General features: G+C 43.7%; 1 protein-coding gene across 9 annotated transcripts in view; it reads left to right on the top strand.

Moving 5' to 3' along the window:
- Window positions 1-6,083: 6,083 nt before the first annotated feature.
- Window positions 6,084-23,770, top strand: part of PLEKHA5 (pleckstrin homology domain containing A5) — a 239,741-nt gene continuing 222,054 nt past the window's right edge. For all 9 annotated transcript variants that reach the window (XM_066633193.1, XM_066633191.1, XM_066633189.1 and 6 more), the window contains exons 1-3: window positions 6,084-6,239; window positions 6,393-6,469; window positions 12,485-12,542. In XM_066633193.1, the coding sequence (XP_066489290.1) occupies window positions 6,148-6,239; window positions 6,393-6,469; window positions 12,485-12,542 (227 nt within the window). In that variant the 5' untranslated portion in view covers window positions 6,084-6,147. The remainder of the gene's footprint in view (window positions 6,240-6,392; window positions 6,470-12,484; window positions 12,543-23,770) is intronic.

The raw sequence follows: 23,770 nt of genomic DNA, 5'->3' as shown, positions 1-23,770 counted from the left end.
AATGGGAGACAGATACTTGATGAATTTCTCTGTGTTAAAACATAAGAAAAGCTCAGGAGCCAGGCCGGAAAAAAGAAAAAACCTTGGCAACCCCATTCACACAATAGGTGGACAGAGACAATGGTCATATGCTTGATCAGAGGTCTGTCTACTTGTTGTTTCCCGCAGTGGCCAAACAGATGGCCCTAAAAAGCCCACAAAGGTCATCTCCTGCTGCTTCCCAGCCATCCCCAAGGATTCAAGGGCACACTGAACCCAGAGGTATCTTAGTATGTCAGCTGCCTGGTGCAGAACTCTGGTTCAAGTCAGATTTGAGTGCTCAGCTCAGTGACCAGGGGCAAAGATGGATCAGGCCCCAGATTGTTGGGTAGAGGACATGAAACTGCAGCAGGTGCAGCTTGTTATGGAGGGAGGAGGACAGCTGCACCTTCTGGGATGCCCTCTGGTCTTACTCATCACTTGCCCTGTGGAAAGTCAGTGGAAATTGTCACTGTGTGTCTGATGCACATCTGGCCTCTTCCAAAATTGTTAGCTCAGTGGTAAAGCAGGTTCTGCAAGCCCAGGTTCTGCAAGAGCACGGGTTCAGGCCCTAGCATCTTCAGTCATAGGAGTTCACATACCAAGGCTTAGAATGTCCTCCTTCTGTGGATCTTGGAGAGCAGCTGTCAGTCAGGCTGGGAATCACAGAACACTGCTTTATACTTTATCAGACCATTGGTCCACTGGATTAGTACTCCCAACACAGACTGGGATTGGGTGGCACTACAGCACTTCAGAGGGGAATTTTTCTCACTTGCACATACCAGGGACCAAAACTGGGACCTTCTGAATAGAAAACTTATGCTCCTTGCCTTCTTACATTGCTTTCTCCTCCACTGGAAAGGGGCCAGATGACTGTGCCCTGAAGTTGAGAACACAGCAATCTTACCCCTTCCACCTTGTGGGTTCTTTAAGTGGAAGACAGCACACTGGGAACAACCCCAGGTTTGTTTACAGAGGAGTGAGCTTGGGTGGCTCCTCTTGTACAGACTGGTTTTGACTTACATAAAAATCAACTTGCACAAGGATGCCCAGAATGGAATCCTTCCATAAGTAGGAGACTGTGTGTATTTAGTTGCGTACTGTTTTTGCACTTTTATGGATTCTGGCATTGGTTGTTCTGTTTTGTCTGGTTGACTATAGAATACATTTTTGTTGCTGATTGTGAGTTGTCTGGGGGCGGGGCTCTCTGGAGCCATGTGGCAGGTCAAAATTACAACAATGAAATAAAAAATTTGTGCAAGTCAAGGGATTTTGGCTGGTGCACCTTTTTTTCTTGTAGGAAAAGCTGCACCTGATGAAATTCCATTTCACACAGAATTATTAAACAGTACAGGAGCCTGGACTTATCATTCATCTGGTCATCCAAAAGAACTCTTAGTTCCCTCATCCAAACTGATCCTGTGGGGGACGCTGTGTGGGTAGAGGGTCTATGAAGTTACTTGGAACTGGAGTCACTGCTCTTCTAGTGGTGGACTTAGAACTAAGCTTTCTAAGATAAGAAGTTTATTGCTCCGTTTTTTCAACCCTTATCTGCCTCTGCAGTTTAGAAGGAGCAGTTCCAAGATGTTTCTGCGATAATCATTTACAGTATCAATTAGTTGCCTTTTGAAAAAAATCAGTGCTTCAACTTTATGGGGGAAGGATTGTGCAGCCAAACCACAAGAGTTCAGTCTGAAGCTATAGAGCCACAAATACACAGCCACTTCTGTGTCTACTTAGGCATAAGCAGACAGTTTTCATTTCTGTACTCAGGATTAGTATGTGGCAGATTTTTGAACAAGTATATATTGGTTTTCAGTTCTTCCATCTAGTTTAAAGTGTAACCAGTAACTACAAAGTGTAATAATGATAATAATAGGGGGCATTGCAATCATGGGAAGATGCAGCAGTGACTCAGTATGTTGTAAGCTGGGTTTGGAGACCTGGGTTATAACTTTTGCTCAACCATTAATTCACAGAGTTTTCAGGCTGCAACCTGAACATTTCCAGGTGCTTTTTTAAATACAGAAAGGAAGCTTCCTCCATTTCTTTTATCCATCAGGCTCCCTGTGACCTATCCCCGAAGTCCTCCTCACTTCTGCAGTAAATGGAATGGAAAAAAGGGCCAGCAGAAAAATAGGCTGGAGAAGCTCATTTTACCATTTTGCAGCAAGTGTAAAAGTAAAGGCAGGATTTCCAAGTTGCAGCCTATTGCCAGCTTCTATATTGGTTCTGCTCTTGTACCTTAACAAGTGTACTGTCTGACGTGAAGAGACTCAGCAAGTGAAACTTCCTGTCATTCTATCTCTACTCCAGACAAAGCTTCACTTTCTTTTCTGTATGTCAGTGTTGGCAGAAGCATAGGAGTAGAGCCTATTAAAAAAATTGACAACCCTAAACTCAGTTACACTGGAAATATTTGCATAAAGTCCTTAGGGCCCAATCCTTTGTTCCCTTACCTTGTGGAGGCCTCTGTGACTGCCCCCCTCCATCTTAGGGTGCAGCACATCCCTTTTTGGCATGGCTGCATCTGCACTGGAAAGTTGGATAAGACTGGACCCTTATCCTTTTTTCCCCCTTTTAAATGCTAAACACATAATGCCTTCGGGCACATCTTTTAGCCATTTTCCATACTGTTTTAAAAATGATTGAGTGTCCTCTTTCATTTAGTGGTGGAAAAACCAGCCAATGCTCAGATTTCACAGATGCACCTGAATCATGGTGCAATTGTTTTTTCCACGAAACTCTTTAGTACATTTTTTTTCTTAAGCTGGGTGCATAACTGCAGAGCCAAAGCAATTTCTCCTGAAATAAAAAGAAGAGGAAGGAGGGAGTCAGTCTTACCAAATCTCTCAGTGATCACTTGCTGTCATAGTCCTGCTGTTTTGGGAATAAGTGGCTGCACTTCTTCACAGTGAGCTTAACAGAACAGTCAATAAAATGAGAGTTCTGGCTGTTCTAGGCCCAGGGAGGGATAGTCCAGATGCAGGGGCGGTGCTGGGCGAGAGGATCCGAGTGTCAGCAACAGAGGGAGGCGTGGCTGAGAGATTAAGATAATGAGGGGGATGGTGATCTGAGCAGAAATGAAACAGATGTCTTGGGACTGACTGAGATGAGAGAGGGTGTGAGTACAGGAAAACCTAGAGAAGCAAGGGATAAGGAGACATGGGACAGGATATATAGGCAGTGTTCTGTGCTATACCGATTGTGAAGATACACAGTTCTTGCTCTTGTGATGTAATGGCTAGACTGTTAGATTTGTTGGGCAAGTCACTGCTTCTCTGCCTAGCCTACCTCATAAGGCTGATGTGAGGACAAAGTGGAAACTATCCTATATAGAATTTCTAAGCTCCTGGGAGGAAGAGCAGGATACAAATTTGATAAAATAGATTAACTTCAGTGAAAATTCCAAAAACTGGTCCATGGATATGACAGAGCAACCAGACATTTTTGGCTTGTTGGTGAGACATAGTCAGGCCTGGACTTTGCATAGCAACAATAATAAATACCAAACTGCACTTTTGAGTGTTCAAAACACTTTGAAGTATTATCTTGTTCAGGGATTATTAGCATTATCTTGCTCATTGCCTGGCAAAGGATCTTGTACATGATTATGAGAAAAATGAATGCTTGAGACCCTGGAGAACTGCCCTTGGTCACAGTACTGGGCTAGATGGACCAACAATCTATCTCACCAGGAAGTTGCTTCTCATGTTCAATCCTCACAACAATTTTGTAGGCTTGACCAGTAATATTATTTCTATCTGGGGTAGCAGGCCACCCACTACATATATGTGTGTGTATAGAATTTGTTTTCTGAAGGAGCTGTAAACGGAAAGCTCCCAGCCAGGGTCTCTTCCAGGTAATGACAACACCCAGACTTGCTAATCTTTGGGGAGAAAGAGAGAGAGCTAGGAAGGTACAACTTGTCGCTGAAGGTGGGGGAGGGGTAGTGGCTGGAAGGTGACATCACTCTTGTTGTTGCTTTTTTGGCAGCAGATGATGCAGTCATTAGCACATCATTATTCATTGCCAATATGTACTTTCTTGACTCCCCCCCCCTTCACATGACCTTTTCCTTGACCTACATGATTACTCATGTTTACCAAGTTTGTGTTTTTTTTTTTCTTGTTGGTCAGGAAAAGATATTCTTTGCATGTAATAAATGGAGTTACTTACACATTTTCAAAGCAAGTGCTCCTACAAGAGCTGAAACTGACTAATCTTCACATGTCTTGTTGGTCTGAAACACACAGGCTGAAACTGTATACACACTTTCCAGAGTAAGTCCCCTTCAGCTCAGAGTTTCAACTTTTCAGACTCAAAGCTCAGTTCTTCACAGACCTCGATGTGCAGGACTTGCACTATGTTTATCCAGATGTAAGGGCCAAATTCTGTCCAACTTTCCTGCACTGATGCAGCCATGCCAATGGTGGTGGTGGTGATGGGGCCTCCACAAGGTAAGGGAATGTTTGTTCCCTTACCTCAGGCTACATTGTGGCTGCACCAACTCTAGCTGTCCTCACAAACTCCATGGTCAGACTCAGGGCCCAATATTATCCAACTTTCCAGCATTGATGCATCTGTGCTAATGGGGTGTGCACAGCATCCTGCAGTGGGGGGAGCAACTAAGGAGGTCTCTTCAAGATAAGGGAACATTTGTTCCCTTACTTTGTTCCCTTACCCTTAACTGTTTAAGGCTGGGTGAGCAGATACAATGCAGCCTATATAGAGTGCCTGTATCTTTAAACATGGTATAGAAGAGGGAATTTTGGCAGGTGCTGCTGAACTTGGATGGGTTTAAAAAGCTGCACCTGCCAAAATTTCCTCTGCTATATAATGGTTAAAGGTACAAGCACTCTGTCCTCCATTGTATCTGGTCATCCAGTTTTAAGGGAAAATTTGTTCCCTTACTCCAGTGGCTTCATCGGTGCTGAAAGCTGGCAACTTTTCAGCACTGGTGCAGCCCCAATGTAAGGGAACAAATGTTCCCATACTTTGAGGAGGCCTCTGTGACTGCCTCCCCAACAAGGAAGCAGTGCATACCCTATTAGCAGTGCAGTGCTGGCACTGGAAAGTTTGATGGGATTGGGCCCTTAGTCTCAGTATATTCAGTAGGGATTACTCCCAAGGTGGGGTTGCAGTCAAGGTCTGATGAAGCAAGTTTTTATCCTTATTGTTTTTGATGAGGGCCCTGGACATCAGCTCTGTTAAAGAGCTTGGAATGAGATTTGACTCTGAGCATGTCATCCAAAAAACAGAAATACTCAAACAGAAATTATTTTTCCCATTTGAAATGACAGGCTGCAAAACAGAGATGTGCAGTGGATGGGAGGCAGGTGAGGCAGAGCCTCCGCACTGGAGTACTTTGAAAAGTGTTGCTGTCATGTGAGGTGCTCTGCGCGTGGGTTATGAGTGCCTGGGCACCTTACATGAGGGCAGTGTTTTTTGAAGGACTCTGGTGGGGAGGCTCTGCCTCACCTGCCTCTGTGTGGGCTGTGAATGCTTGGGCGCCTTACTTGGCGGGGTGTTTGAAGGACTTCAGTGGGAAGGCTCTGCCTCACCTGCCTCCGCCCCACTGCACCTCCCTGCTGTCCTTTCTTCAAGGGGGCGCCAAGCCCATGTCTCCTCAGAAGTAAGTTCCATTGAGTTCAATGGGGCTTATTCCCAGGCAAGTGTGTATAGGATTGCAGCCTCCCTCCCCCCAGTCAGTGTGTGGACTGCCTGCAGCCTTCCACTGACTGGGGGGGAGAAAGGAAACAGCCTCATTTGAATATGTTAACCATGGTGCATCTTTTACACTGAGCCCAAAATGCGCGTCCACGTGGGAAGGGACAAGAGAGGGGGTGGGAGGCGCACAGCCGTTGGGGACCGTTGGGGGCGCGCTCGCGCGGCTCTGAGGTTGGGGGCGGGGCGACGGGGGGCAGGCGGCGCTGATTGGCTGGCCGGTTGCTGGGCTCGCGGGGAGGGGCGGGGCGTAGAGCTGTCGGGTCCCCGCCCAGCCGCTGCTGCTGCTCTTGCTCCCACCCCTCCCTCCGCCTCGCTCAGGCGGCGGCGGCGGCGGCTACGCGCTTTCTCGCTCAGCGTCGTGCCCGGCCGCGCGCTGCGCTCGGGCTGTGCTCGGACATGGCGGCGGATCTGTGCGCGGAGCGGCTGCGCTCGCTGCCCGCCAGCTGGAGCTTCGGGATCAGCCGCGGCGGCCGCATCTTCTTCATCAAGTGAGTGGGGCCGGGCGTCGGGGCGGCGGGCTTCTGTACGCGCCGCAGCCGGGGCGAGCGGGCGAGGGGCTCCTCCGGGGTCGGTGGGGTCGGGTCGGGTCACGGGCGCGCCTGCCGCCGCTCACCGCTTCTCCTTTTCTCCGTCCCTCGCAGCGAAGAAGCGAAGAGCACGACCTGGCTGCACCCGCTGACGGGAGAGGCGGTCATCACCGGCCACCGCCGCAGCCCAGGTAAGCAGCCGCTTCCGCCTCCCCGCCCGCGGCTCCGCGGTGGCGGCGCAGAACGAGCGAGGGGCGCCTGGAGAAGGGACTCCCACGCGCGCACAGGCGCTCCCGCCGCCCCTCGCTCACCCCCTTCCCCAGCTGGAGGGGTCCCCCCACACACAGAGGCTCCCCCCACTTTCATCCCACCACCCCTCACTCACCCCTCTTCCCCTAGCTGGTGGTGTCTATACACATACACACAGGCTCCCCCTTCTACCTCCCACCACCCCTCACTCACCCCCTTCCCCTAACTGGTGGTGTCTATACACATACGCACACACTCCCCTCTTCTATCCCCCCACTTTCCTCCCACCATCCCCTCACTCACCTCCTTCTCCTAACTCGTGGTGTTTACACACACATACATGCATACACTGTGTGTGTGTGTACACGACTCCCCTCTCCTCACTCCCTGCCTCCTTCCCCCCACCCCAACATGCATCCCCCTGTCCCTCTAACTAGTAGTGTCTTCACACAACACACAGGCTCCCCTCTTTTACCCTCCCTCTCAACACCCCCCTGAAACAGCCCTTCCCTCTATCTAGTTGTGTCTACACACACACACACACACACACACACACACATATGCTCCTCTCAATTACCCTCCCCTCACTTCCCTACCTCCCCCCACCCCAACACCCCCCCTTCCCTCTATCTAGTGGTGTCTACACACACACAGAGGCTTCCCTCTTCCACGCTCCCCCACTTCCCTGCCTCCACCCCCTCACACCCAGCCCTTCCCTTTAACTATTGGTGTTTTCCCCCCTCTCTCCCCACCTTTGCTCCAAAGCTTGTTGTGGACTTCATACCCCCCCCATCAGTGTTTCTCAGACTGTGGGTAGGGACCCACTAGGTGGGTTGCAAATGAATTTCAGCCAGCTCCCCATTCATTTCAATGTGTATTTTATTTTTAATATATTAGACTTGGTGCTATGTGACTGCATTTGGGGAAACGTTACAGATCTGAACTTTTAACAGGCTACTATGTGGTATATATGCTTTAAACAATGATAATCAGTGGGGCTTACTCCTGGTTAGGTTTGCAGCTTGTGGGATGTTTGGGGAATATTTTTTTAACCAGATCATAGTTTAGGAGAGTTAGGAGGGTTCTTCTCTATTTCAAATATATTTTTAAACTTATACTTATTGTAAACTTCTAATTTACTTACTTAGATTTTGTCATATGGGGGGTGTTAAAAATGTTCCTATTCGATGTTACTTCCGACCATGACATCACTTCCAGGTTAATGACGTAACTTCCAGTGGGTCCCAACAGATTGTCATTCTAAAAAGTGGCTCCCGGTGCTAAAACCTTTGAGAGCCATTACCCTATTTAATAATTACTCTTCCCTTCCTCTTCCCTGATTACTTCTTTCCTGTCATCTCTTATACTTGGACTCCTCAGACCTAGTACTGACCAGCCACTTCCCTCTTCTCTGCATGCTAGAAGAACCCTGGTCTCAGTTTCCTTCAGCCCCTCTGATTCTTCAACTGTTCTCTCTTGTTCAACCTCTCTATGTAACCTATTGATCATTTTCAGTTGGCGAGAGGCATGCACCCATTTTTCTTAGGGTTGGGAAGCTTCAAACATAATCCTGCATAACCACCAGTTCTTCATCCCAACAACTAATACTCTTGTCTTAGAGTGGTGTTCCTCTGTCACCTTATTTTCATTCATCTGTGTGTTCTCCCATAAAACATTCCTGCTATGTTACTACATTGCTTTCCTCTCCAGATCAGGATGCTTTCCCTTCACCAGTAATTCTTGATTTTGTATTTTTATTTGGGCCTCTAGCCTAGCATCAGCCACTAACTTCATTTTCTCACCTTATCCTTTAACCAAGGTAATGCTTCAATTTTCTCCAGTGACCTACCATTGAAAACATATTTTTTATTAGTTTAAACTTTTCCTCTTTAAAAATGTAGTGCTGCCACTTCTCTACCTCATATTCACTTGAATTTTAAACCTGTCACTCATTTCTCTCACTCCATCAACTAAAACCCTCCCTTATAGAATCTCCTTATATCAGTCTTCCTTTTAACCCTACTGATCCCTCAATTGCTGACCCACTAACTCTGTGCTTAAAGCATTTATTTTCCATTCTCTACACTTGCCTTCTTAGGGCAAGTCTGAGACATTTTTCTGCCCTTAAAGTTACACTGGAGGATTCCTTGCAATGTTGCAAAGGAGTCTAGGATGCAAACTACAGACAGTGCATAGCTTCCTAGTTCTCAGCAGCATTTCTCATGATGTCCCCTATTTCAGCCCTCTTGTTTTCAGACCACTCCTTGGACTATTTCCAAAAAGAACTTCCCAGCAGTGCACTGACAGATGATCTCTCATACCCATTGACATCCCACTCTCTCCACTTTAGGTTCACTCCTATTCTATTTATCCAGTGTCTTTTCTCGTTTCACATTGTTCTGCTACCTTTTGTGTCTTCCCTTCAGCCACCCTTCATAGTCCATATTTCCAGAGCCAGCTGATTCCTCAATTCTTACCTGATATACGCTGACACCCCTAAATATCTTGCCTGTTGTTAGTACTTTATATCAAGTATCTAGTTTAAAAGAATTGTGGCATTGTTACACTTGAGGCACAATTTGTATTTTTGCAAAAAAATTGGTCTGTGATGCAAGTGCAAAGCCCATGTTTGCTAGAATATACATTCAGAGTAAAAATGACTCTGTACCAGCATATTCAATGATGGCATGCAAAAGGCTCAGGGATTCTTCAGTGATGTGTGAAAATTCTCAAACACTTCATCCTAACTCATCCAAACTTCCCTACTCTTGCTGACACCTCATCCTGTTAAAGAAACTGACACATAGACATTTTTCTTTGGCCTCTGTTTCCCACCAGTATGCCAGCTTACTTACCTCAAACCCACTGATCTTTAATTCCACATAGTCTTTTATTCAGACATTTTTCTAAAGTATATTTTCCATTGATTCTCTAACCCTTCACTATCTTTTCAGCCCTAACTTGTAGTTGGCCATACATTTGCTACTTTCCTTCTTCATTCATTCGACACTCTCTGCACTGTTTGGTTAACCACTGGCTTTCCGTTCTTGTTCTCATCCTTTGTGGGCATCCTGGCATACTCGCTCTGTCCAGTACCTGACCCATAAATCCTTTTTCTTTGGGGTCTTTAAATCTATATGTATCTGTTTTCTGTTTTCTGGTTTCCAGTCCCTGTGTTGCTATTCTTGCAGATTTACATCTGTTTTTAAATCAATGAATGTATGTTTTAAACTGCAGACACCTCTGCAGTTCTCTTAACACTTGTTCAGTGCTAATTCTATATCCATTGGGGAAGCTTTCTGAACTGTTCACAAGCCTTCAGCATAGTCAGGTTTACTTCAGTCTAAAGCTGCTTCTCCTCTGTTTTGCTTGGTACATTCATTGTTAGTTTTCTTCTGCTGCCCCAGTATATGTTACAAGTAGTTAAAACAGCATAGGTCTTTATCAGTAGTAGTAACACTTGCGCAGGGAATTGTGCAATTGTTATTGATATTGTGGGAATTGTCGCAGGCCAGGACACACTGAATAATCAACCTATGTTCAGGATTTCTGAGGCATTGATAAGGCTAAATAGTGATGAGGTAGAAAAATTGCATTTACAACACCACCACATTGCAGGTTGAGTGCTGGGTTTTCTGTAGTTAGTTATGTTATAGTCTGTATTCTGTAACTGAAGAGTTAGAAAAGTGTGCGTTCTAAAATATTAGATGTTTATAGAAGCTTTTAGTTGTAATGTGAGTATAAGAATGTGTTCTCTTCCTCCCCCCTTTCTGGCTGGCTTTCTGTTATAACCTAAGTGCTGTTCTGTAAAGTAGCCTGCAGCATCTTTTCTGTATTCAGTTCTGGATTTTCACAGTGAATTATAAAGATTTTTTTCCCTGAGCTAAACCATGGAGTCACCTGCTGTTCATACTGTCTAGAACCTGGCATCTATTGATGACTATTTTTAGAAATTCATATATTGCACTTAAATATATTCCCTTAAAAACCTTTCCTGTCAATCTAGGATATCGTAGTGGGTGGTGTCTGTGTGACGGGGAGCGGTGGGATGGATTGAAGAAAGAAGTAGAAGCTTGAGGAGCAAAGTAGAATCTGTTTCCTTTGCTGTTCTTTCTGTTTTGCCTACTGTAAAAGAAGGATTTAAAGCAAAGCTATTTTGAAATCCTAGCTGCTGGCACAACGTAGTGGTTGCCAGTGCCATGGCAAGGTGGGTATTTAGAAAAGCATCATTTTTAATGGGTGTAGATAGTCTTTGTAGGGAAGGAAAGGAAGGGACAGTCTGGAGGCAATGGCATAGGTTAGATGGACCAATCTGTCAAATGTGCATGTTTTATGTGTGTTGGATTTTTTGCTGCGATTTTATGTAACATAGAAGCAATGTGTGAGGAGGGCAATATGTTTTGCTTCCTAGTCATATTTATAGGGAGCATTTGGACTAGTTTATAGCCATATATTTTTCAAAGTCAGGAAGTGGAACCGCTTGTTGTGGGAAGCTCTGTGTAATTAATGTTTGTGTTAATTGGGAAATCCTCTTAAGTCCAGCAGGAAACTGTAAGAGGCAGATGTGCAGAGAGTGATCAGGCTGTTGAGTGTTGCTTTCCACACATGGTGTGATTCTTAAATTGATATCTGTGGCTCTGCTGGGTCTGAGCACTTTTTTAATCACATTTGAAACGTATTAGCTTTCTTTGCACCATACATACTGTTGCTCTACTTTGTACATTTTCCAATTGTGCCAAAACGTGTTAAAGTCTTTCATGAAAAGGCAGTTTATTTTTTGTGTTAAAATATTTTGGGTAATGAACCAAGATTGTTTTTGGACAAAAGGGATTTCTTTTTAGTTTTGGCTTGGGGAATTTTGAATACCTTTATGATAATATTTGGATAATGGATTAGACACATATACCAGCCAGATCTGCTGTTCTTCTTTTACATGAGAATAAATATGAAAAACCTTTTAAACACTCTGACTTCTATAATATTCCTAAATGTAACTTTGGAACTTATTCTCTTTATCTACTGCAAAGTATGTTTAAATTGATTCACTGTTTGTCCACAGTATGTGTACAGTGTACAACTTTGCTCTCTTGAAATGCCTGATATTAGCATAAAAATATCTATGTAGAAGATTGTATCTCCCATAAATATTTCAGTAAGTTTTCTGAGAATTTCTGTTACTAGGGAAGCTTTTTTATTGCATACTCAAACATTGTAGTTATGCATTATGGAAATAAAAATCGCATTCAATAAAGAGAGACACCTCTTGGCTAATTAAGCAGCAAAGTTTTGTTTAAAACGCACACTCTTTGCACATTTTAAGTGATCCATGATATTTTTTTTTGTTATGGTCTTGCTCTTTTCTACTAGAAAGAAGGGGCAGTCCTTGATTTTGGATGCTGTTTGAGGTGAATCAGGCAAATGTTTCAGTACAGGAGTACTGGAATCCAGTAATCTTCTCTCTTTCTCCCCTCCCCCCCATTAATAGTGAGAGTATGATGTCAGTGCTATCAAGATTTCAGGTTGATAGTTTCCATTGTGATTCTTACCCAGCTAACATTCTGGATATATGTGACAGTGCAGAATTTAGTATTTAGCCTTATATTTGTAGGAAAGTAAGTATTTAGTACTTAGTATTTAGACTTATAATCATAGGAAGTGTCAAAAAGAAAGCGTGCATTTAAACAAGTAATGACATGGGATGTTGGAAGAAGCTATGCAGTTTCTCTGTGTGATAATTGTAAGCATCCTTAGGATGGTGATTTTTTTTTTTTGCACCAGTTCTATTGTTGTTGTCTTTCCTTCTGCACTTGTCCAGATTTATGTTGGGTGCAGAACTGAAAACGTTGCTTCCTTTTAATCCATCATGGAGCGTAATAGATTTAGGTTGTTAACAAATACATGGTGTAATAACCTGATTCTTAATCTTATGATCAAACATTCATTTGTTTTTCCTCTAGACCTACCCACTGGCTGGGAGGAAGCATATACTTTTGAAGGTGCAAGATACTATATAAAGTAAGTAAAAATCAGCAAAATTATGGAATGTGTTGCTGCATCTGTAGATCATCTCCTGTGTTACAGTGAACTGCATTGTGTTTAAGGGACATTCATACACCCATATGAATACCTTCTGTGGCGTGGGACTTTTGAAAGTAAAGTGCTGTTTTAGGGTGATGCCTCCAGAGAAGGCATGCACCATTTTACTCATGTTGCTCTTGGAGTCATCCTGTGAGGTAGATGCTGGTTTTTAACATTTATATCCCATTTTTATGTAAATACGCCCATACTTATTTATGTACATATACTGGCTTACAGAATAAAGTAAAAATAAGTATATTAGGTATTGAGTAAAAATATAAAATCACCATCAAAAATAAAATATGGGCATTGCTCAGGTCCTCGAGCTGATCTCTAAGCTTGCACAGGTTTGTATTAGACTGAGAAGTCATGACTTGCGCAAAGCCACCCATGCATGTCATGTTTGTAAAGCTTTGTAGCTGAGCAGGAATTTAAACCTGGATTTCTAGATCCAAATGTAACACTCAGCGCCATATGTACTACTGCTTTTTAAATATATGATTAGGTGAACTGCTTATACTAAGTCACTGCTTCAGTTTAAAACTTTCTTTTACAAACCTGATGTCCATACTTCGTTCTTAAATACATTTTCTTAGTGTGTTGCACTTGGCTGTTGCCCTGGTTTTCAGTTATTCAGAATTTTTTTTCCAGTATTTGGGTGAAAGTTGTATTCAAAATCATTTCGGTTATTGTCTTAGGTGATCTGCATCTCATTTATAGTGCAATCCTGTGCAGGTTTACTCAGAAGTAAGCCACACTAGGTTCAGTGGGCCTTACTTCCAGGTAAGAGTGCATAGGATTGCACTGTTAGCTCCCTATTTGCTTTGTATGAATAATTCTGGTAGATGTTGATTCCTGAGATGATCTGCAATATTGAAAAATACTGGATTATATACAAATGTGCACCATTTTATGCAGAAAGTGACTTTCAGTCACATTATATCTTGCTTTATATCTTGCTCTAGAGTAGGGGTTGGTAACCTTCTTCCTCATGTGGACTAGACACGGGGACCTTCAATAGTAAGAACACACGCACGTTCGATATGCATTCACAAACCTTCCAATTAGGCCGCAGCGCTAAGGAAAAAGAGATGGACATGGCACTGAGAAACACATGACCAGACAGACGCTCCAAGGAAACTTCTGCCCTTGGTTTGCTTACGCTGCAAGCCTTACAGAGATAGAATTACAAATGTGAATTCTTTATTGGACCACCATGGACTGGGTGCAAATCTTTTTGGGACTGTAGGCTGGATGATTTTGGGTGTTGGGCCGAATCTGGCCCACAGACCTTAGGTTGCCTGCCTACTCTGGAGTGTTTCATGACAGAAGTGGTAATTTAATCCAAAGAAGAGACAAATTTTTTGCATCAGCGCCGGCCCAATAACTGCTGTAAAACGTTCTTACTGTTGCATTTTATAAACGCTTCAAGTGTTTTCAGAATGATAGTGTCTCCATGGATTTAGTCTCTAGATCAGGGGTCAGGGAACTTTTTTACCTCTTACCCCCCAAAAAATTTATAACCGCAGACGTTACCCCCTTGATTTGAAAGTAAGGAAATAAAATAAATAAACAATAAAAATAAATAAACAATACTCACCTTACCTCGATCCCACGTCGGTCGCCGCGGCTTTTCTTCTTCCTCCCGCTCTGTCCGCTTGGCGGGAGACACTGACGGCCCGGCGCTGTGTGATGACATCATCACTACAGCACCGGGCAGCTCCAGTCTCCCGCACAGAGCGGAGAGAGCGGGCGGCTGCGATACAGCCTGAGTGTATCGCCTGCTCCCTTCCGCTCACCGCATCTGAAGGTGAGCGGAAGGGAGCAGGGCAGCGGGCGGTGTGCACACAGCGCACCAGCCCGCTGCCGGCCCCCTGGAGCGGGTGGAGAGCGGGTGCGCTGACTCCCTCCGCTACCTCCCCGCCCGGCGCCCGCACACAGTTAGGTAAGGCAACCTTATTACCCCCAGATTTTCACTTTTACCCCATTTGGGGTAATTTACCCCTGTTCCCCGACCACTGCTCTAGATGGACCCTAGCTCAGATGGAAGGCACTTCCATTTGTTCAAGGTGGCCCCTTGATTTTCACAGATTCTCCCCTTCTGTTGTAATCTGTGTACTACATTGCCTGCTGTTCTTTGGAACAGCCTGAAGGGTGGGGTTTGGAGTGGGATTGGAGAAATTGTACCCTGTTATATGACTAGGAGTAGAATATAAATCATTTAAATAAACAAACTAACTTCTGGATCCAGCCCATAGTGTTTATCTTTGGTTGCACGGGAAAGCCTTCCTGTCTATCAAAACTGCATTCTAAGCATGCAGTTCTAAACGTACTTACCTGGGAGTAAGTCCCATTAAAGTCAATTAGACTTCTGAGTATGTATGTTTGTATTGGATTATTGCCTTGTTCATGCTAGGCTTTTCATGCTAGGCTGTTCAGAATCTTCCTTTGGTTGAATCTGACATTTTTCTCTCCAAAATGCTTCCAAGTGTTGAGATTTGTTTGCTTAAATGAGTGTATATTTGCACAGTTGTACAAAGCCTTCCTTGAAATATATATTGGCAAATTCTTGGGTTAATTGCAGACATGTGCTCAGACTGTCCCATTAATGTCACTGGAACTCTAATATATTCAAGTAGTTAGTAAGTTCTCCACTAAGGTTAAAATCTTTAATACACATACATTTGATCTCATTGCAATTAATGGAACTTAGCTCAAGATAAAGTTGTTGGGCAGTGGTTTCTACCAGGGTTATGACACCCCTGCAGCTGCCTTTTCCTAGCTTAGCCAGGTGCCACCTTCTTGGATCTCATGAAATCTCACAAGATCCAATATGGCGGTTCCCAAACCTTGTGAGATCTCATGAGATCTAATATGGCAACACCCAAGTCTCACAAGGTTTCATGACATTCAAGATGATGGCACTCGGGGGGGGGGTATGTAGGAGAGGCCACTGGGGACATCCCGTAGCACTCCTGTGCTACCAACCTTAGGTGTTGCAATGCACACCTTGGGAACCCCTGGAGTGGGAAGTGATGCACACAAAGCTTGTTGCATCAAAGTGTTCACTTTAAGAGAGAGATGAATGTTCTAATCCAGCAGTCTCCAAACTGAATACCGCTGCACTCCGGGAATGCCTTCCCTGGTTGGTGCTTACTGTTCTGGTGTGCTGCAGGACTTCATGTTCCCAGATTGGGGCAACATGATGCTCTGTTCAGTCTTGTCTATTGTGCAGTGCCCCAGCAGGCATTGCACCCAAATTTTTGGGCAGATGTGACTTGTCCAGAGGATCTTATTGTTGGCATCCTTCAGTCTCAGAAGACTATGGTATTGCGCTCTTAATGGTGGTTCTGGAACAGAGTGTCCTCTCCAGTGCGCAAAGCCTGGGTAAAGTAGGTATAAAGGATAGACTGTTTCCCATGCAGCAAATCCCCCCTCTCCACGTCACTGAAATGGTCCAGTGGAAAGGCAGAGGCCAATATGGTTGGTTTCAGTGGCGTCACAGGAGTTGCCAGAACGTGACTGTGTTCAGCCATGAACTGCTTCAGGGACTCTGGCTCTGGATTTTGCCTCGAGGTTGGCTCCTGAAGCCTTTTCCATAACTGGATGTAGCCACAAGGCACTGGAGTGGGGATGGACAGAGTGGATAGAGAGATGCTCTTTACACTCTCAAATAACACCAGAACCAGGGGACATCCACTAAAATTGAGTGTTGGGAGAGTTAGAACAGACAAAAGATAATATTTCTTTACTCAGTGTGTGGCTGGTCTGTGGAACTCCTTGCCACAGGATGTGGTGATGGTATCTGGCCTGGATGCCTTTAAAAGGGGATTGGACAAGTTTCTGGAGGAAAAATCCATTATGGGTTACAAGCCATGATGTGTATGTGCAACCTCCTGATTTTAGAAATGGGCTATGTCAGAATGCCAGATGCAAGGGAGGGCACCAGAATGAGGTCTTTTGTTATCTGGTGTGCTCCCTGGGGCATTTAGTGGGCCACTGTGAGATATAGGAAGCTGGACTAGATGGGCCTATGGCCTGATCCAGTGGGGCTGTTCTTATCTTCTTATGAAGGTTTGGAATCAGAGTTTTCCTTCTCTCGGATGAGCTGCCTTACCAGGCTAACGAGTCCCATCTACCTGGTGGCTGTTTAGTCACCTCTTATGACAAGTACAGCCAAACTGAGGGCCTACTCTTATCCCCAGCCCCCAGGGGATCACATCGACCCTATCTGGGGTCATGAAGTCATGGAGCGTGCCAGAATGGTAGGTGCCGGACATGGGGGGAAGATTCACCCAAAACCCGGATTTGACCCACGGACTGTGGTTTGGAGGGGGCTGTTCAAATTTAAAAACTTACTTGGGATTTTACAAATTTCAGCTTTGTATGATATGTCATTGGGAGAAAATAGTGATGTTCTTTCAGTTCAACTCTTGAACATGTGTTAAAGGTATTCTAATATTAGGTAAGAAGCTGACTCCTGTTGAACTTGATATTTTGTCCTTTGATCTGCATCTTGCTATTTTGTCCTTTAACCTAAACAAGAGTTTGGGTTGGCAGAGTGCAAATTTTCAACAATGCTAAGCCAAGCAGTGGCTGCTCCATTTGATCCCAGTGATCTGTCCTGGGTAAATGTGTGTAGGATTGTACAATACAGGGTATGTTTCAAAATGTATTCAACTCTCTTCTTTGGCTCTAATCTAGATGTCTGTGTTCTGAACAAAGCTTATGCCTTATTCTTTTTCTCTGCTGTTTCTGTACAAAATGGTCCTGCATGAAGATTCTGTTTTAATCTTTGGCATGTCTTTAGTTCAATGCTAGATAGTTGTTTTAATGTCCAAATAATTTTGGAATTACATTAGCTAATATGCTGTTAATGTTAAAATATTCCCTTTTAGATATTCAAAAGGATTACTTTCCTAAATCAACTAGTGGAGTCTGGGGAACTCTCTTTTTTTAAGTTTGTGTTTATTGGCTGCTTGTTCAGGATAAAATGTTTACTTTAAACAACCTAATTGCCCTTTTGGTCTACTGATGGATCATGGTACAACATATGGCAATACTGAGATGAGATGAAAAATACTGACCTTAAGGTGGTAACATACCTGTTACAAAGTCATCTGGCTCTGCTTTTTGTACTAAAAAGAACAATTTCTGATCATCTTGTCTTGCAGCTTTTGTGGCGTGCTAAACACCGGATGTCAACAGAAATGCTAGCTGAAGGGAACTGCAGCCGATAGTACAGTACTTGAACATCAAGTTGTTCTGTTGTCATTGAAATAATGATCTCAATATTGTGCCATAGCTCTGAAAGCATATGCTTCTGTTCTCTGCAGTGTTCCTGGCATAGTGTGAGAGTATAGTGCTGTGTGATACTTTGAAAATATGCAAGTTTGGGAGACTGTATTAGGCCTGCACTACACGTGCATAATGTACTGTATTAGACAGCTAATCCATTTATTTTGGTCAATACTATTTTTCACAGGCAGTGCAAGAATTTCCTAATAGCTTGATGTGAGATTATTTCTGACAAAAGCTACTTCTAATCCTTCATAGATGGATTTTGGTTCTGCAGCTTGATGAATCAATATCTCTTACATTGGCAAGGTAATCTTGTAGTTTAGCTAATTTGGAGATTTACTCTGGTGTAATTAACCGGGATCCTGTGCTCCTCCTAGCAATACTGCCAAAAGTGCAATAACCGTGGAAAAGAGGTGGCGCTGTAGCTGTGAGAAGCCTTTCTTAGAGAGCGTTCCTAGCAGTTTCAGCACAGCCTACCAACCACCATATCACCTAAGTTGCACATTAGTCATTCATTGAAGGCACCAATCTATATGAAGGTTGGAATGCCATGATGATATTGCAGAACCCAGTACTCTTTCCCGTACTATGCCCATGGGCCCAGCACAGTGAATACCATAGCTTATTAGTCAACTGTGCAAGAACCTGGCACCTTCCTAGTTCAGTGGTTAAGGGGTCTGCTTGGCGAACACACCAGTCATTAGGAGAAAGGGTTGAAACCCTGCTATTGTACCAGTGTTTCAAGTAGGCACAGCTGATAAAACACAGTATACACAGTACTTTTGTACTGATTGTAACATTCCAGAAGACAACCACTTGAACATGGAGAAATGCACTCCTCAAAAGCAAGTTCACAGCAAAGCAATAGAATACAATTTGTGGGTTGCACCCCAGTAATTCTCTTTGCCCTTGAGATTCCTGTCTTGACGGTGGGGGGGGGGGGAGGAGATTTGAAAGTTGTAATGGGGAATGTCAGGTGGCTTTCTCTGTGCTTGCTATTTTTGCATTCCATAGTCTTGTATATTCACAGTCAAGATATTCTAAAAATATTATCAATTTACAATGATATCTGAACTAATCTTCAGTGATTGGCTGAATGTTTGCTTATGGGACTCTCTTCCACCATGAATTCACTGAACATTTTTCTCTGTTTCTTATCAGTAGAGAATCAGATCAAAATACAGGTCCAGTCTATTTATACACAAATTTTTTATACACAAATGGCCACTGCAAATGAGAAGGAATGTGCTGATCCCTGGAGAAGGGGAAAATGCACCCTTTTAAAATCAGTTTAAAAAACTGAACAGTCCTTTAACCATAGCCTCCTTAATGATGGGGGGGTGCAGCTGGATGACAATCCATCAATCCTTCTCTCTCCAGGTGACCCCTCCCTTCCCCCTGAGCATGTGGAAGAAAGGTGATCACTTTGCATTGGTGAAGGGAGGGGCTGAATGAAGCCCCTTTCTTTCTAAGTGCTTGGAGGAGGACTGATTGATGGATTTTCTTCTTAATGACTCTTATCTTACATCACAAAGGTCAGCAAGGCTTTAAATCACCAGAGCAAAGAAACTTTGTTTTTTAAATTGATTTGCTAGTTTTTTGCCATCCACGGGAGTGCTTGGAAAGGAACTCGCGCGAATAATGAGGCTCAACCTGTATGTGTAGGATTAGGAAATGTTATTACAATATTAAAGGCCCAGTCCTATCCAAGTTTCCAGTTTTGATGAAGCCACAGTGCAGCCCCGAGGTAAGGGAATGAACATTCTCTTACCTCCAGTAGTCTTCTATGACAGCTCCCCCCCCCCACCTGCAGGATGCAACGCATGTTCCATTGGCACATCTGCATCAGTACTGGAAAGTTGGATAGGATTGGGCCCTAAGTGTAATTCCAACATGCTGGTAGAAAATTTTTTTAATGACTTTGCTTTTAGTGTAAGTAATACACTATGCTCATCTGTGTCTGAAATTAAGCCTTTTGAAAATGCTATTTAGTGATGTCTCTAATAAGCCCTTAGAGTGCTAAATGGGCATGTTGCTGAGGCTTGTATTGTATTTTCATGGCTTTGATGCAGCAGACATGCTGGATAATTGAGGTTCTGAGGAAATGAATATCTTGCATGATTTTTGGCAAACATACTGGATAAGTGTTTCAAATGACATGTTGAAATCTTGATTCATTTAAGAAGTTGGCTTTATGGGATTATGCATTTTAGAGCATGGGACAATTAATTGTTCATTTCTTAGTTGTTCTTGGTGTTGGCTAATCACAAATGGGACATGAGCTCTAAAACACAGACTGGTAAATAAAGTTCTGTGTGTTTTGGGTAATAAGGTTTTGTCTTGGAGGTTGTGATAGCATTTTGTGTTTAATGAGCTTAGGAAAGGATTTCAACTTTTATTGTCAGTTTGAGTAGCAGAAGAATATAAATGCTGTAGTTCAGCAGCATGAGTTAAAAGCGGAATCTTTGAAGCTTTACCAGTTGCTTTAATGCTAACTGAAACAATAGAGATCTCTAATATTGGACAGGTAAATTTACTAGGTGTTAAAAAAAAAATCTTATACATGTATTTTTTGAGAGCAAACTGGTTTGCTGCTCAGTGGCAATTTAGGCCAGGCAAAACATTAGTATTGAGTAAAGTTTTAGTAATACTTCCTCCTTACCATGTTTGTGCTAAAAATGCATATATGCCCCCCCACCCCCAGCTATTGTCAGCAAATAGCTGCTGGCAGAGTTATTTTCATTGTGCATACAGTGAGGGTGCAATATTAATCCCTATTCCTTGGTGTGTACCATAGTGCCAAGATGGATCACACCCTTTCTTCTGCAGATGTTTTTATTTGGACCAAAAGTTGTCCTGTTTCCTTGGTTTAACACTGCATGTAGTTTGACCCTGACCTTTTAAACCAACAGTTCCCAAACTGTCTGAAAGAGTTTGGGCCACCACAAGCTTTAGCGGGGGTGGGCAGGTGGCGGTGTTTGTGTCATCACCAGGGACAAAGGGGCTTTTTTTGCTTGCCTCTGCCAGTTCCAGCCTCTGGGAGGGGGTGCAGAGAGCCTGCAGGTCCCTCTTTAGGGTTCCCTGCGCCTCAGAAAAGCTAAAAATAGTGATCGCAATCCACTTCCAGTTTCTGTAGTGGGGTCCCCACACCCCCTCTCCCAGAGGCTGGCGCTGACAGAGGTGAGGGAAAAAGTCCTTTTGTCCCTGGCAGCAGCATGATCGTGGTGATCATGTTGTCTCCATCTCTTGTCCTGCTCCTTAAAGGGGTACAGGGTAGGGCTGTAAGAACTGTCCAACTCCATGACCAATCTCAATCAAGAAGTTCTGTTAATGGAGGAACTGGCCTCCTGAACTGACTACCACTCCCTCAGCCACAGTCAAGAACAAAAGCAGCACCCATTTAGGTTTGGGCAAAATCATCAAGGGCCGTCAACCATCAAAGGAAGGTTCCTTGAGGAGCCCTTAGAAATCTATGGAGAAAAAGTTTTAAATCATTGGGTCACTAAACCCATGCTTCTCTCATCCACCACTCATCTGTCTGCCTTGCTGCTGCTGCATGCATGCATTTGACTCAATGGTGCTGTGTGAAACCACTCCCATTCTTCCAGTTGCAATCCAGGGGCTATCCTACCAACCCTCACTTCCCTTTCCTGATCACCCTTTCTCCCTGAATGCAACTGAAACCTCTGGGCCATTGTGCTGTGGACAGATCTCTGTGAGCCTCCTTAGCAACATGCTATTCCAGTTGTTTTGTGCCACTTCCTTCCCTCAGACTAATTAAGGGTGAAATCCAAACAACTTTCCAGCACTGACATGGCTGTGCCAGTAAGGCATGTGCTGCATCCTGCAGTTGGGGGGCATTCATGGAGGCTGTCCAAGGTAAGGCAATGTTTGTTTCCTTGCGTCAGAGTTGCATTGCCCTTACCTAGGTACTGGAAAGTTGCCTGAGCCCTAAAGCCACTGCCTAAATTTTGGGGCTTGCTTCAAAGCCATCCTTCTGCCCTTATTCAGTAGAATTGACTGGTCTTGCACACTTGCCCTGTGCCTTATGCAATTCACTGTATGCAGTTCAGCAGCTACAGACTGCTAATCTTGGTTTTTGGTGCAGTCTTACCATAAACACACACACGTGCCGCTATCTTTCCTTGCTTGTCTCATCTGCAATCAAATTGCCAACATAATGACTCTGTGTAGTGTATGTATGTGAGTGAATCTTTTATAATTGGTTTGGTTGAGGCCTTAGATCAACCTGAAGTCTCTTTTTAAGACACTCCCCTATCTGCCACTCATACTACTGGGAGACCCAGGGTGGGCTTCCTCCAAAGATTTGCAGTGCTGGTTAGGAATGTTTATCTGGGGGGAGAGACTAACTTCCCTACTGCAGTGGGTGAAGTGATTTCACAGCCCGTCTAGGACTACCCCTTGCCTTGTAGCACTTCCTTCAGCTACAGAGATCTGCTCTCCACCTGGAGCCTTTTACTGTAGTCTGAACTGCAGAAACATTTTTCCGCTCCCAGTTCTGCAACTTTTCTCCATTCAGCTTGTTTTCTACACCCCAAATGTAGGGTTTTCTGCACCCTAATTAACTACACCCAATTTTCTAACTCCAAGTCTCTCTGGAAAATCCAGATTTCCTTATGTCTCCCACCATGCTGGGACCATTAGGTGCCTCTTTACTTTTTCTTTCCTTTCTTCTCATCTCTTTTTTGCTCTACTTTATCTTTGGCACTGCCTTGTTCCATTGCCAGGGCTTGAAGTTCGTAGCAAATGCTGTCACATTGTTCAGCTTAAATTCACTTCAGGCATCACTTAAAAGTGTTTCAGCAGAGTATTGAACTTAATTGTTGGGAGATGTGTGCTAAGCTTTAAATTTGCGCTAACCCCACAATTTGAGTCAAAAAAAAGTGAACCATCTAGAATGGAATTACCTAGAATAGCAATTCCCAAACTGTACTCAAACGTAGAGACCACTGTAAGTATTTGTGGGCAGGTGACAGCAGTGATGTCACCTCCAGGATTGTGCTGCCACAGCAAAAAATGATTTTTTATGTGCCTGGGGTAGTGCTGGCCCCCTGGAGGATGTGGACCTCCCTGCGACCCCATTTGCGGGCCTCCCCCCACCTCAGAATGTCTCCATGACACGATTAAAACCCAGCATTTGGCAACAAGTATAGGCTACAATTTCCCACATTTGTTTTGCTTCTGCTTGGGACTTGGGTTACTTCACAGAGGAGAAAGATCAGACTTTTTGAGAGTTGCGTGGCACTTAAATGGTACCTTCTTCCTTTTTTTTGTAAGTATAAGATGTTGGCAATGGACGCTCGTCCTTGTAGTAGGCATAGTGGCTGTTCTGTTGTCCAGCTGTAGTGAAGCAAGGCAGTGAATTGTTCCAAGCAAAAATGCTAGATTAAATTTCTAATTTCCTAAAACGTGATGGATGACTAATCTTGAAGGACACAAGTTTATACTTGGAGAGCTTGCATAGATTGGGATAAAGAATCAAAGTCTAGTTAATGTGTATTTGTTTAAGTCTAACCTCCTTTAATCTGTTCTAGACAGTCTCTGAATAGATTTTTAGTTAACATGTACTTATGTTTACATAAATTTTCATTGTCTAATAATGTTAACTTTGAACTATTGTAATTGAAACATTCAGTTATTGTATCCGACATAGAACCTAGCCCAGTTTCTGTTGAAGAGGAGGACAGTTATTATCTGTGAGAGAATGAAAAATTCAGAAACTTATTCATCAAAATAATTGGAATGGGACATTTTTTAGAAGGTTTTTGTATGCTACCTTTTTATATACAGTTTTGGGAATGTTATGGGGAAAGGCACAGGAAATGTATTTGATTACTTCCTCA

Source organism: Tiliqua scincoides, chromosome 7 (assembly GCF_035046505.1).
Source record: "Tiliqua scincoides isolate rTilSci1 chromosome 7, rTilSci1.hap2, whole genome shotgun sequence".
Lineage (NCBI taxonomy): Eukaryota > Metazoa > Chordata > Lepidosauria > Squamata > Scincidae > Tiliqua > Tiliqua scincoides.
Note: the sequence above shows the minus strand (reverse complement) of the source record. Positions and strands in the feature narration are given on the sequence as shown.